Below are 14,149 nucleotides of genomic sequence, written 5' to 3'. Positions count from 1 at the left end.
ATCCTGAAAACCTAATTGATGGTGCTCCCCCACCACGGATTTGACAGCCATGACTCTAGAAAGGGGTATAATAGTTCCCCAGATCGCTCTCTTTTTGAATATATTCCACTATCATATGTTTTTTTTCAAAATTAAATCTGGAAATCTCTAGTACAACTGAAGATCTAGACCAGGGGTGGGTAACCTCGGTCCTCGAGGGCTACAACCCAGTCAGGTTTTCAGGATTTCCCCAATGAATATGCATGACATTGATTTCCATCTACTGCTTATATTCGAAATCCTGAAAACCCGAGTGGGATATGGCCCTTGAGGACCAAGGTTGCCCACCCCTGATCGAGATATATTTATTTATTTATTTATTTAGATTTGGATGACTCTTTTTTCAGTTCTAGCTCAAGGCGAGTTTCATTCCAGTACAGTATATATTAGTAGTACTTCTGGTATGCAGGTAATTTACTAATTGTTTGGTTCTCCCACCATAATAAAACCAACTTATCAGGATACATCTAAAGACTTGAATAACACAAGATGGATACTGACATATTTTTAACATATAGCTTTTTTTGTTTAACTTAAACATTAGGGCATTGATTCAGTATGATTTCTCCAGGTAGGAACATCTCCTCCTCCGATAAATCCCACTAACTGGGTCCATATCTGGATTCAGATAATGCTGCTAAAAATCCAGACAAAAACAGCCCCAGCACTATCTAGGAACAGGCTAGTCTGGGAGTAGAGCTAAGGCGGAGCCATGAGTCACCCCACAGTGGTGATATTCAGTCCGCTATGTGGATAACTATCCGGATAAAGTTAGGACAGCAGAGGGGCTGCCCCATCTTTATCTGACTAGTTATCTGAATATTACTGGCCACATTGCATCTGGATGATGGAAAAAGTGGGCATTCAAGACATTGCTAAAATGAAGGGCCAGGTTTTCCAACGAGTCTGGAAGCTTTTTTGGGAGACGCTTACGCCTACAGCCCGCAGTCGGGTATTACATTTTCCCTAGTTTGAGTAGTGCCTTTTCTTTCTTTTGCATGAATGTGTAGTCCTCTGCTGCAATCCTTTTGGGTTGGGGTTGGAAAGGTAGAGTGAGGGGTGGGTGGCTTTTTGTTACTTAGCTAAATGTAGTGGGTATCCTCATTGTGCTTGCCATTATCAGATTGTTCTGTTCCTGCTGGATATTGTGTTTTAGTGCAGTTTTAATGTGATTGCTTGATACTTGCCCAATAAATATGATTTCAAAATACCAAGATATTTAGCACTGGTAGCGTTGAATATCCGGGTATCAAAAATCTGCAGTAGATGGTGTTTCAAAAAGCCCTGACTGTCGCTGGTTGAATATTACCCCTTGCTCTTTTTCATGTCTACTTATTGCATGATGTCTTTGTATTTATTGTGATTTACTGCTGCTTTAGACATTTTGTTTTTTACTTATTTATTGTGTTATGTCTTTTGGCCATTTGTATGGCTTATGGTTGTATATTTGTTTGCTTGAATGTATAGCTGTTTTTTGATATGTTGGAAATCAATAAAAAAATTATATGAAAAAAGAGAAATTGATTATTTTTAATTTTACAGTTTGCTGTCTGTCTTAAACCTCTGCTGGACAGGTAGGTAATAAATGGAATTAATATTAATAAAAATTATATATAACATATGTCTACTCTTAAACTTCTCTTTATCATGATACACTAACTGAAAATTCTGACAAATATGACAAGGTACAAAGCACAAACTCCCATGTACTCCAGGTTATTTCAGATACTCTATATTATCACAAAACATTGATTATTTAGCAGAACACAAGCTTTTCTTTTGTTCTGGATCCCAATCTGTTGATGTCCCAAACTAAAACAAGAATCAATCAAAACCCACCATCATTGGCAGACAGTTCAAAATTATTTCCGCCGAGCAAGTTCTTCCCACGAAACAACATATTGCTGTCAGCTTTCCCTGACATTTTAATCTGTCTTCTAGAGAACCGAGAGCCACATATTCTTGGAATTCAGAAACCTGGAAAAGGAACAACTCTTTCAGATGCTTCTGTTAAAAATCCTACTTACTGCAATGGAGAGCAGATAGCGCTGCAGTTTCTGGTTCAATAGAAAGTATACAGCAAGCGTTTGGCAGGCCCGGTTGGACAGGACAGTGTTAATCACATCGCTGTGTTTGTAGCCTAACTTCTCAGACATGTGGAGAACCACACTTTGGTTCAGACTGTCAAGATGAATCCTAAAGAGAGAAGAGAGAGAATACATCAAAATGCACTTTTGTTATTTATGAAAAACAATTGTCAACAATCAATTACCCAGGTAAATACCAATTTATCAATGTAAAGGGCTGGCTATAAGCTGCCTATTCTTTACCCTGCTGAAAGAATTCCATGACACATACATGTACTTTTGGTCAGATTATTCAAGGGGGTGGAAAATACATTGCATTTACAAATCTGCACACATTTTTCTTACAAAAAGTATCCTCAGAAAAAGCAGGTGCATATGTCCATAGAAAATCTGTCATTATGCCTGCTTCGAAAGTTGAAGTGCACATATATTTTCTCTTTGAAACACTGTGGGTGCAAAGTATCTGTGGTCTTTGCAGGCATATGAGTAATTTCAAAATTGTCCCGATTGAGAAAGTTTTCTTTTTCTTCAAGAGCAATAAATTTGGCAGGATGTTTACTTGCCGGAGAGTTGAAGATTCTGTTATGTCTTACTCTTCATGTTTATAATTTACAAAAGATGAATGTATTTCACTGCACTGTTAGATTCCTCTTTAGAGTCTCTCTCTGGTGATATATGTAGATGATATCATACATGTGACTGCATCATGGCATTCACACATATAGCTTGTGTAATGGGGCCATGCCGTATCCACCTGGCAGCTGCTTGTGTTCTACAGGGGAAAGGCCCCCTGATATTTTTAGGCTTCTGGAATTTTCCTGGGCTAAGCCCTCCAGGACCTGGAATCAGGGTTCTGGGACTTGTAGCAGCTAAAGACCCTACCTCTTCAAAAAACATTCTACAGCTAAACCCACAGGAAAACGATGTCACATTCCACTTTGTAACCGCAAAACACCATTGTAATTTCGCTCCTGTAACTGCAACATAATATTGTAACTTCGCCTAACTATGTATTGTAAGCCACATTGAACCAAAACCTGTTTTTGGATAATAGTGGGATACAAGAATGCATAAATAAAGTGTGGATGGTTAGTATCAAAGTAGCTCTGTGATAAGCCCCCTTGCACCCTAGAATTCACCAGAGTGTGTTCAACAACAATCAGCTTTACTCGCAAATACTTGTAAACTATACTGTACAAGGTAGCGTGCAATAAACATTAAGCAAACATTAACATAAATCATCCAAAATAGTTTCAACCATAAGGAAATTCTGACCAGACTGCAGTTACAGTCCCAGGTCAGATTACCTAAAAACAAAAGACATGGTAGTCAAAAGAGCTAAACTGTTCAAAAATGAGAAAAACCACTCTGCGGGGTGTGCACATGGTCCAATTAGTTTCCACTGTGAGATTTTGGATGCTAGTTCTCCCCTATGCAGTTTCTTGAGTGCTCCAATAGTGGATAAAGCTTTAACCCTGTGTGAGGAAACTTCCCAACCATGCAGTCTGTATATGCTCTTTTTCAGAGTCTTGCTTGGCCTGAATTTCTTCCTGGGGCTGACCTGATGCCAGAACTACTCTGGTCTCCGGATTCAGTTCACCCCCTTCTCTCAGTTACCTCTAGTTAGTAGTAGGGATTTTTTTTTCCCTCTGGATGTCTGCCTTAGCTCTCAGGCAGGCTATAGTTCAGCTCCATCCAGAGAACCCTTTCTCTGCAGTGCATGAAAATACTTTTTTACTTTTCTGTTGAAACTCTGTAGTAATCTAACTCCTCTTTCCATTATGTAGCTTCCCACTATTCCAGACAGAGCCGCTGAGAGACTAGGCCGGGCCCAGGGCAAATCCATCCCGCCTCCGCCCCCCGCCGCTGCTGCCCCCCCCCTGTTGCTCCCCCCACCGCTGCAATCCACGGTCTCACCTGCCTGCCTCCTCGGCTCCGGGCCCCCTGCATTCAAAGCGGCAGTCGCAGATCGCCTTTCTTCAGTTCTGGCCTCGCCTTCCCTCCCTGTGTCCCGCCCTCGTCTGATGTAACTTCCGGTTTCTGCGAGGGCGGGATACTGGGAGGGAAGGCCCGAAGGGAGGCGATTAGTAACTGCCACTTCGAATGCAGGGGGCCCGGAGCTGAGGAGGCAGGCAGGTGAGACCAGGGACTGCAGCGCCAGCGCCCTGACCCCTGCGCCACCTGGGGAATTTTGTCCCCCCTGCCACCCCCTCTCGGCGGCCCTGATTCCAGAACCAAGTTCTGGAATACCGGGAAGGACTAATGGAAAGAAAATAATCAGGTAAGACCTAATTTCTCCTTCCTCTTTGGGAATCCTTCTGCTCGCTTTATGCCCCAGAAAATCAGAGACTCCTGGTAATTGCTGGGACCCAGCTTCTCACATCGCCTTCAGTGCACAGACCAGGAGAGGGACCTCAGGATGTTACCTGTCTGAGGATCTCAAGGTGGTGAAACAATGTGACAAGTAGGGGTGTGGAGGGCCAAATTTTCACTTTGTGTCATTTGCAGGAACTTTGGTTTTGTACCATGCTTTTTCTTCATTTTTTTGTTCTGTAAGCAGTATCATTAATAGCGTACCTTCTTTTGAAAGAGTGTGTACTTTTTGCAAAGAGTGTGCTCACATTCAGAAGAGTGTGCACTCTTTCCGAAAGAGGGCACACACTTTTCTCAATAGAGTACGCAGGCACATATTCATGCACGCACATACTATCAGAAAAGAATGCGCCCTTTTTCTGAAACAATAAGCACTCTTCCAAAAAATAGGTATACGCTTTGCAAAAATTATACATTTAAACACATCCCATGTCATTTCAAATGAATGCACATCCCTAGTAACAAGGTGGCGGCCGAAGCTAGAAGGATAGTAGGCGGCATAGGAAGGAGCATAACCAATAGGAACAGGTCATTGGTGAAGACTCACTTGGAGAGCTTTATTTAGTTTCAGAGGCCATATCTCACTAAGGATAGAAAAAAACTTGAAGCAGTTCATTGGAAAGCAAACAAAATGGTATGGGTTTTTGCACCAGAAAACATGAGAAGAGATCTGAAGACCTGAATATGTATAGCCTAGAGTAGAAGAAAGGAGGGACAGGGGAGATACGATATAGACGTTTACATACTTGAAAGGCATTAATGAACAAAAGAACAATTTCCAAAGAAAGGAAAAACTGTAGAACCAGAGGACATGAAATAAAACTGAAAGAAGGTAAAAGAAGGTAAACTTAAGAACAACATCAGGAAATACTTTTTCACAGGGAGGGAGGTGGACGCTTGGAATACCCTTCTGGTTGAGGTGGTGGGGACAGAACACTGACAGAACTCAAAAACACAAAGGAACCTTATTCAGCTAGAGGATGGAATCAAAGTATAGAACATGTCCACAAAATAAACTTTCACATTTCATAAAAGCACAATCTGGCAGTGAAACTTAACCACTTCACTGGCCAAACTAGATGGGCCATACCCAGTGGTGTGCTGGAGCAGGCTCTCACAGGCTCACAAGAGCCGGTTGTTTTTAAGAATTTTGGGAGCCGGTTGTTAAAGTAGGGCCCTCCATGGCTACTTTAACAACTGGCTCCCAAAATGTGGGCTTAGGCCCCCTGCTGAATTCTCTTTTACTTTGCTGGTGGGGATGCTGAGCCCTGCCAGCCACGTAAATAGACTACTGCTGCTCCCAGCTCCTTGTTTCCAGCTCTGAGCAGCAGGCTGGGACTTCTCCAGCATGTGTGAGAAGTTTCAGCATGCTGCTCAGAGCAAGACGTTGGGAGTGGTGGCAGTCCATTTATAGGCTGCCACCAAAGGTATGCCTAGCGTGCCTGCACGAAGGGAGGGAGGGAGGGAGGAGAGAGAGGCAAGTGTTGCTCCCCCCCCCCCCACCCAGCCACCCCTGGCCCGTCCAACTGCAGAGCTGGTTACGTCCCGAAGAGCCTGTTGTTAAAAATTGACCAGCACACCCTTGGCCATACCTGGTTTTTATCTGTCATCCTTAACTCTATTTGTGTGTGATACAGTTTGCCAGACTTGTCAGATCCGTAAGTCAGGGCCGCTGAGAGACCGAGCCAGGCCCGGGGCAGGGCCACTGCTGCCAGCCCCACCCCCGGACCGCCACATAGCTAGGCCACAAAAATTGGGGGAGGGGGAAGCCCAAAGTGGGGGGTACATTTTGCCCCACCTCCCTGCCCCCTCCCCACAACTCCACATACCTTGGTTGGCGGGGGTCCCTAAGCCCCGTCAGCAGAAACCTTGCTCCACCGCAGGCATTGCCTGCCCTGCGGCTGCTTTTCCCCTCACGTCAATCATGCTCAGGCCCTGCCATGAGTGTGTGTGTGCTAGTTTGTGACACTCTCGCTAACCCAATTGCTCCCAGAAGCTGAAGACGTAACTGTTTAAACATGACATAATGATTTAGTGAGGTACTGGGGGTGGGGGCAGAGGGGGAGAGCATTCTCATAAAGAACTCCCTCCCTGAAATTGTCAGTTGCTGAATTATGCAACTGCTCAAGCTCAGCTCTTTTTCTCTGTCAAACCAGCCAGGCATCCATGTGAAACCCTGGGTCATCTAATTCCTTCCACATGAACTCAGTGACATGTAAACATAGAAACACAGAAATATGACGGCAGATAAAGGCCAAATGGCCCATCAGGTCTGCCCATCCTCCGTAACCTTTAACTCCTCCTTTTCCTAAGGGACCCAGCATGCTTGTCCCATGCTTTCTTAAACTCTCCACAACCTCCACTGGGAGGCCATTCCACGCTTCCACCAACCTTTCCGTAAATGAATACTTACGCCTATTTCCTCTTAACTTCATCGTATGCCCCCTCATTCCAGAGTTTTCCTTCATTTGAAAAAGGCTCTCTTCCTGTACATTAATGCCCCTGAGATATTTAAATGTTTGTATCATATCTCCTCTTTTCCTCCTTTCTTCCAGCGTATACATGTTGAGGTTCACAAGCCTGTCCTTATATGTTTTTTGTCCAAGACCGCTTACCAATTTTGTGGCCACCCACTGGACCCACTCCATCCTGTTTATATCTTTCCGTAGGTGCAGTCTCCAGTATTGCACACAATGCTCTAAATGGGACCTCACCAGAGACCTATACAAGGGCACCACCACCTCTTTCTTCCTGCTGGTCATCCCGCTCCTTATGCACTCAAGCATCCTTCTGGCTTTGACCGTTGCTTTTTCTACCTGTTTGGCCACTTTAAGGTCATCAGACACAATCACCCCCAAGTCCTGCACTTCCTTTGTACACAAAAGCACTTCACACCCTATTTTGTACCGTTTCCTCAGATTCTTGTGACCCAAGTGCATGACCCTGCATTTTTTAGCATATTGGACCATTCGTCAAGCTTCGCTATGTCCTTCCTCATGTCATCTACACCTTCCGGGCCTTATTGCAAACCTGATTATCTCCTGAAAGTTTAAATATCAGGTTTTTCTAGCCCTCCCCCTTCCCAAGGCCTGGCTCTGCAGTTCAAACAGAGGAGATTGATTCCCAAGACTGAAGAGTTCCCTTTTCATTTGTTTTCCTGATAACAAATTTGACCTTTTCTTTGAATGTTTACACTTAAGTTCATCTCTGCTCTTTCTAAGAAGCAGTTCCCTTTGAAGAAGGGCCATTGAAAGATCCCAAATGCTTTTATGATTGCAATTGATTTTGTATCATTGAAGGCAGCCCTGGAGTAATTTACTGGAACCAGTTCTACTCATATTACACTGGTTACCTAAACTCTATTGAATTTGATTTAAACTGTTATGTTTGATTTTTAAAGCTGTGAAAGGATTAGGTGCTAAATACCTTGAGAATTAATTGACTTATGAGTCAGAGATCTTTAGAAATTTGCTGCCGTTTCAGTACCTTGAAGACATTGCATTTCAACACAGCGTTTCAGAACTAGAATTTCAAGCATAATATCGAATAATTTAACAATCTGCTTCATGCCTCATTATTATTGTACATGTTTGCTGATTGTATTTTATATTAATTTATGGATTTGTTTTTACTTTAATGCCCTACTATGAATTGGAAACTGTGTAATAGAAAACAGAGTAGAAGTAAATGGTCAGTTTTTAATATGGGAAAAGGTGAATAGTGGAGTGCCCCAAGGGTCTGTACTGGGACCTGTTAATGTGTTCATAAATGATTTGTATAAAGGCGCAACAAGTGATCAGATTTGCATATGAAATTAAATTATTCAAAGGACCCTATATTCAGATGGCAGCAATCAGCATTTTGCTGACCGTGATGGCGTATACCTGGAAATCAGTGCCAGGTTATGTCCAGCTCCAACCAGCATCACTGAGGAGGGCGTCTTTTACTAAGCTGTGGTAGCATTATTTGCTCATGGTAGAATCAGCTGGTGGTAAAAGCCGAGACATCCATTATATTCCTATGGGCGCCTTGGAGTTTATCGCCAGCTGATTTCTACCACGAGCTAAAAATGCTACCGCAGCTTAGTAAAGGACCCCCCTGAATTTCCAGGTATACAGAACTGGCAAAAACATAGCCAGTTAAGTGCTGTAGTTGACACTTAACCGCCTATGAAGAATCACATAAAGATAAGACTCCATTTATGCAATCCAATTTATGTGGTTAAATGCTAACTCCGCCCCCCCCAAATGCCCACAAAGTAGCCATTTTGGCTTGGGTGCTAACTGGACCTTTTCAGGGGCGCTATCCGGTTAAGTGCCGCTGAAAATGCCTGATTAGCCCTGGACAGGTGATTACACAGCCAAGGCCGCCCCCACCTCCACCCCCCCCCCATCGCTGCTGCCCCGCCGCTCCCCCCGCCGCTGCAGTTCGCGGTCTCACCTGCCTGCCTCCACGGCTCCGGACCCCCTTCATTTAAAGTGGCAGTCGCAGATCGCGTCTCTTCTGGCCTTCCCTCCCTGTGTCCCGCCCTCATCTGATGTAACTTCCGGTTTCCACGAGGGCGGGACACAGGGAGGGAAGGCCAGAAGAGACTGCCGCTTTGAATGAAGGGGGCCCGTAGCCGTGGAGGCAGGCAGGTGAGACTGGTGAGTGCAGCACCGGCGGCCTGACCCTGGCGCCGGGCCCCCCTTGGAGGCCGGGGGAATTTTGTCCCCCCCCCCCTCCCCGTCCCTCCCTCTCGGCGGCCCTGTACACAGCCAGGAACCTCTCCTGGCCATTTAAATAGTTTTAAATATCGGGCCCAAAGAGGATTTGCAAAAAGATCTTGTGACACTAGAATACAGGGCATCTAAACTGCGGATGAGGCTTAGTGGGAACATTATCAACGTGGGCTATGATTAAGACATGTTATTTTTAGCACTAACTCATGCCATTTTAGCACAGGTTCCACTTTATGCAATGAGACCTACTGGTAGTTACTACTAACCTGGGTTACCAGTAAAATAACCCGTCTTAATGGTAGCAAATGTTGATAACACCCCCCACCCCCACCCCTTAATGTAGAAAAGTGCAAAGTGATGCAAACAGGGAAAAATAATCCCAACTTCAACTACAAAATGCTGGGTTCTCAGTTAGCATTTTGGAGTCACTGTGGACACTATTGAAATTTTCAGCTCAGTCTGCCACAGTTAACGAAGCAGAAACTCTCAGATATGAAGGGTCTGTCTGTGTGATTTAGACAATCATTGACTTACCTATTTGGATAAGTCACTGTGTGAAGCACTTTCCCAGGGTAATTGTCATTTAGCCAACGATTTGCTAGAGCTTGTTGGATGTTTGGTCTCTTAGTGGGGTCTGGCTCCAGTAGAGATCGGAGAAAGTTTACTGCCACTGTGGAATGGGGGAGGCAAAAAAACAAACAAACAGTGCATGTTACCCAAAGTTAAGTTGGCACCTCAAAGGCTGTGAAGAGTAACTTTACAGAAAGCATTAAAATTTAGTTCAAGCCTTTTCAGCAATAGCTCAAGCCGAGTTACATTCAGGCACTGGCAACTGAGTGGTTGGGGACATGGGATCCTCCTAAGAATGCATGTCTGAGGTGAACTATGCTTGGAATAAACTTCCTGAGCCCTTACGCCAAGCCCCCTCCCTACCCATCTTCAAATCCTTGCTCAAAGCCCACCTCTTCAATGTTGCTTTCAGCACCTAACCTTTATACCTTTCAGGAAATCTAGACTGCCCCTATTTGACTGACTGTACATTTGTCCTTTAGATTGTAAGCTCCTTTGAGCAGGGACTGTCCTTCTATGTTAAATTGTACAGCGCTGCGTAACCCTAGTAGCGCTTTAGAAATGTCAAGTAGTAGTAGTATAGTGAACTGATGGCTGGTGTGTGTTTTTACTCTGTCCTATTGAATACTGGCGTTCCTTTCTGAATTGTCTTTATTTATTTATTTATTTTTTTAAGTTATAGATTGTGAACCGCCTTGGATCTGTTTGGAAAGTGATGAACATACACATACACTTGGTATTTTCCTGTCTCCAGAGGGCTTACTAAGGGGCCCTTTTACTAAAGCTTAGCATGCGCTAATGGACAATAGTGCGCTTGAAACACTGCCTGTCCTATTTATACCTAAGGGCCATGTGGCACTTAGCACACGTTAATGTTGAGTAGCACATGCTACGCTTTAGTGAAAGGGCCCCTAACTCTGTACCTGAGGCAATGAACGACTTTAAGTTCTATTCCTGGGTACCTGCATTTAACTCAGGTACTCCACATTATCTTTCGAGCCTTCTAGTACTGTATACCAGCAGGGCCGCCGAGGAGGGGGGGCAGGAGGGGCAAAATTCCTCGGGCCCAGGCCTCCAAGGGGGGCCTGGCGCCGGGGTCAGGCCGCCGGTTCTGCAGTTCCCAGACTCACCTGCCTGCTTCCTCGGCTCTGGGCCCCCTGCATTCGAAGCAGCAGTCACAGATCGCCTCCCTTTGGGCCTTCCCTCCCTGTGTCCCGCCCTCGCAGAAACTGGAAGTTACATCAGACGAGGGCAGGACACAGGGAGGGAAGGCCAGAAGAGAGGCGATCTGCGACTGCCGCTTCAAATGCAGGGGGCCCGGAGCCGTGGAAGCAGGCAGGTGAGCGGGGGGAGCAACGGGGGGGGGGGGGGGGGGCTGCAGCGGCGGGGCAGCCTTGCCCAGGGCCCAGCCTATTCTCTCGGCAGCCCTGTATACCAGTACAAGAACACTCAGGTCATCATCCTGACAGAACCAACCGGTGGTCCCCTCATTTTGGGTAATTACATGTGCCTCACTACGAGCTAAATCATTTCATGTTTCCAGTCCCATTTTATGGAATACACTATCGCTAACTGTACAACTAGAGACGTCCCCACCACTTTTTAAGAAACAACTGAAAGCTCTTTTATTTACAGCTGCCTTTGGCAGCTAATTCCCCTTTCCCCTCTGTGTTCCCCACTCTGCTGAGTCTGCTAGCCATCCCCCATCTGCTGACACGTTTTTAAAAAAATGTTTTGTTTTGTTTTTTCTCTCTTTTAGTCTCTTCGACCTTTTTATCTTTCGGTTTTCTATTCTGTCATAAATGGCACTCTTTTTGTTCTTCAATGTAACATACATACATAGTAACATAGTAGATGACAGCAGAAAAAGACCTGCATGGTCCATCCAGTCTGCCCAACAAACGGTCCATCCAGTCTGCCCAACAGTTTTATTATTGTTAACTACCCAGATTGTTATACGGGTGGTATATTAAATTTTAAATAAACCTGAAAACTTGGCAAGTAGCATCAATATAGAGAATTCTAACACTAATCACAGGTACACTTATGCCGGTAAGTGGCAGCAAAGCCAAAATTGGAAGAGGACTTTACAAGACCGGGAGACTGGGCATCCAAATGGCAGATGACTTTTAATGTGAGTGTGGGAGCCTAATGACAAGCCTATAAAACTGGTCCGGAGAAACAAGCTGTCTGCTTTACAGTTTGGGCTTGGTGGTCTATTATATATGTATAAGACCTGCCTGTGAGATCTGTTCACCCCAACTGAATGACCTGACCTGACTCCGTGGAACAGAGTGAACCAGGCATGTACAGCAATAGAATTTTTTGCACAGATCGTTTATTTATTTACTATACCGTTTCTAACTGCATTCACAAAACAGAACGGTTTGCATCTTAAAATAAAATATCATTTTTTAAAACATATAAGAAATCCATTGATTTGATAGAAAAGCACAGCAAAAACTAAAACAACCATTCTAAAAGATACTAATACCAGAATAGAGGGTGGGGAGGGGGGAAGTATACAAAAAACTTGATGATGGTCTGTTCAATACTTATATGTGAACTTTCACTGAACTGTTGAAGTTTTATATTTTATGGTATCTGTTATACCATATTTATTTCATCATTAATAAAAACGTTGAAACATAAAATCCAACATTAAAAAAAAAGATACTAATACCAGTAGACACTGGACAACCATTCATAACATACTATATAAGCAAACATATTATTTTTACTGCGTATTCATTCTGCCTATTTGTCCCCTTTTTTATCCCAGATTATTATCGAAAGTATTTTGAAACAGATATGTTTTCAAAAGTTTACAAAACTGGACATAGGACTCTTCCAATCTAATAATTTTAGGAAGGCAATTCCAATGAGAGGGAGCTAGAAAGAAAAAAGCTGAGTTCCTAGTAGAATCCCATCTAGCCTTTTGCGGTGGTGGAATTACCCACAACCCTCCTCATCAGAATGGAACCAGGCATGTTTACACGTTAAGTGTGATCCACTGGATCCCTACACAGAGGGATAACGAGGAGAGAAGGAGAGGTGAGACCTTCACTGAGGTGCAGACGGAGGGGGATGGAGAGGGATGGATTATAGAAAGTATCTAAAGTTCATTGTAGAGGGGGAAGTACCATCTGAATAGAAAAGAAGCTTGATTAAATATATTTATATGTAAAAAGAAGGAAGGGAATTTATTCACACTGGCTAAATAAAATGAGATTATTTGTAGGTAGAGAAAGGGGAAGTACGGGGAGGGGGAGCTGTAAAATGGATTAAGTGTGGCTGCAGGGAGAGGAGGGCTGGGAACAAAGGCTGTGGGTGCAAAAATAATGTTTAAGGAGCTTGCAGAATTTCAAAATTTTTGGGTGCAGAATTCTGGCAGGAGTATATAGCGGAATCTGAGCACTCAGGTGCCATTATAAAATACACTCTCACCACGTGGCACTAGGGTGCCTAAAACAGGGTTTTGCCGACAATCAGAAGGAGTCAAAGTGGGATCTTAACTCTGCCTTCCTTTGAGCTTAGCCTGTTGCTTTAACTAATAGGCCTACACCGCCAATGAGTTTGCACTGAAAGGACTGATGAGATTGGTTGCCATGGAGAGTAACAGTGTTTAGTAGCATAAGTAAGGAAATATTTCACAATTTTTGCATAATTCAGTGATCAGGCACTTTATTAATAAGCAATACATGGCAACCATCATTGTCCACAATATACAGGCAGTTACTTTAATGGCCCCCTTTTATTTCTTGGGGTATTTATGGCTGGATAAAGCTCCCATCCCCCAGCCTCTGTTCAGAGCCTCTTTTCTTCTAATAATCACTTACAAAACCCATCATCCCCTGGGTGCTGTGATTTAAGCCCTAGAGCAGCTGTGCAGAGCTACAGTCCCTGCAGTCAGGATAATTACACTCTGCTCCGTCAATGAAACTGCCACATCAGATAAAAGACCCAAGGCAGAAGAAAGGGAGCTTGCGAGAGACAAGACCTACATGAAGGGTCCCCAAGGAAATGTTCTTAAAAAACAGAAAACTATATCACCACCAGCAAGGTGGTTGTTTCTTTGATAATATTCATGCTTTGCCTCCTTCGTTTAGGTACATTTTCTGCTGTACTTAGTTTTGCTTTATTGGAAACACCTGACATAAGTACATAAGTAATGCCACACTGGGAAAAGACCAAAGGTCCATCGAGCCCAGCATCCTGTCCAGGACAGCGGCCAATCCAGGCCAAGAGCACCTGGCAAGCTTCCCAAACGTACAAACATTCTATACATGTTATTCCTGGAATTGTGGATTTTTCCCAAGTCCGTTTAGTAGTGGTTTATGGACTTGTCCTTTAGGAAAC

The 14,149-nt window shown here is 44.0% G+C and overlaps 1 protein-coding gene across 1 annotated transcript in view; it reads right to left on the bottom strand.

The window, feature by feature from the left end:
• Positions 1-14,149, bottom strand: part of HUNK (hormonally up-regulated Neu-associated kinase) — a 99,710-nt gene that overhangs the window by 21,796 nt on the left and 63,765 nt on the right. Inside the window, exons 7-8 of the mRNA XM_030202150.1 lie at positions 9,755-9,890; positions 2,067-2,235 (exon numbers count right to left, since the gene is read on the bottom strand). Of these exons, the coding sequence (XP_030058010.1) occupies positions 2,067-2,235; positions 9,755-9,890 (305 nt within the window). The remainder of the gene's footprint in view (positions 1-2,066; positions 2,236-9,754; positions 9,891-14,149) is intronic.

The sequence above is a fragment of the Microcaecilia unicolor genome, chromosome 4 (assembly GCF_901765095.1).
Source record: "Microcaecilia unicolor chromosome 4, aMicUni1.1, whole genome shotgun sequence".
NCBI classification, from domain to species: Eukaryota; Metazoa; Chordata; class Amphibia; order Gymnophiona; family Siphonopidae; genus Microcaecilia; species Microcaecilia unicolor.
Note: the sequence above shows the minus strand (reverse complement) of the source record. Positions and strands in the feature narration are given on the sequence as shown.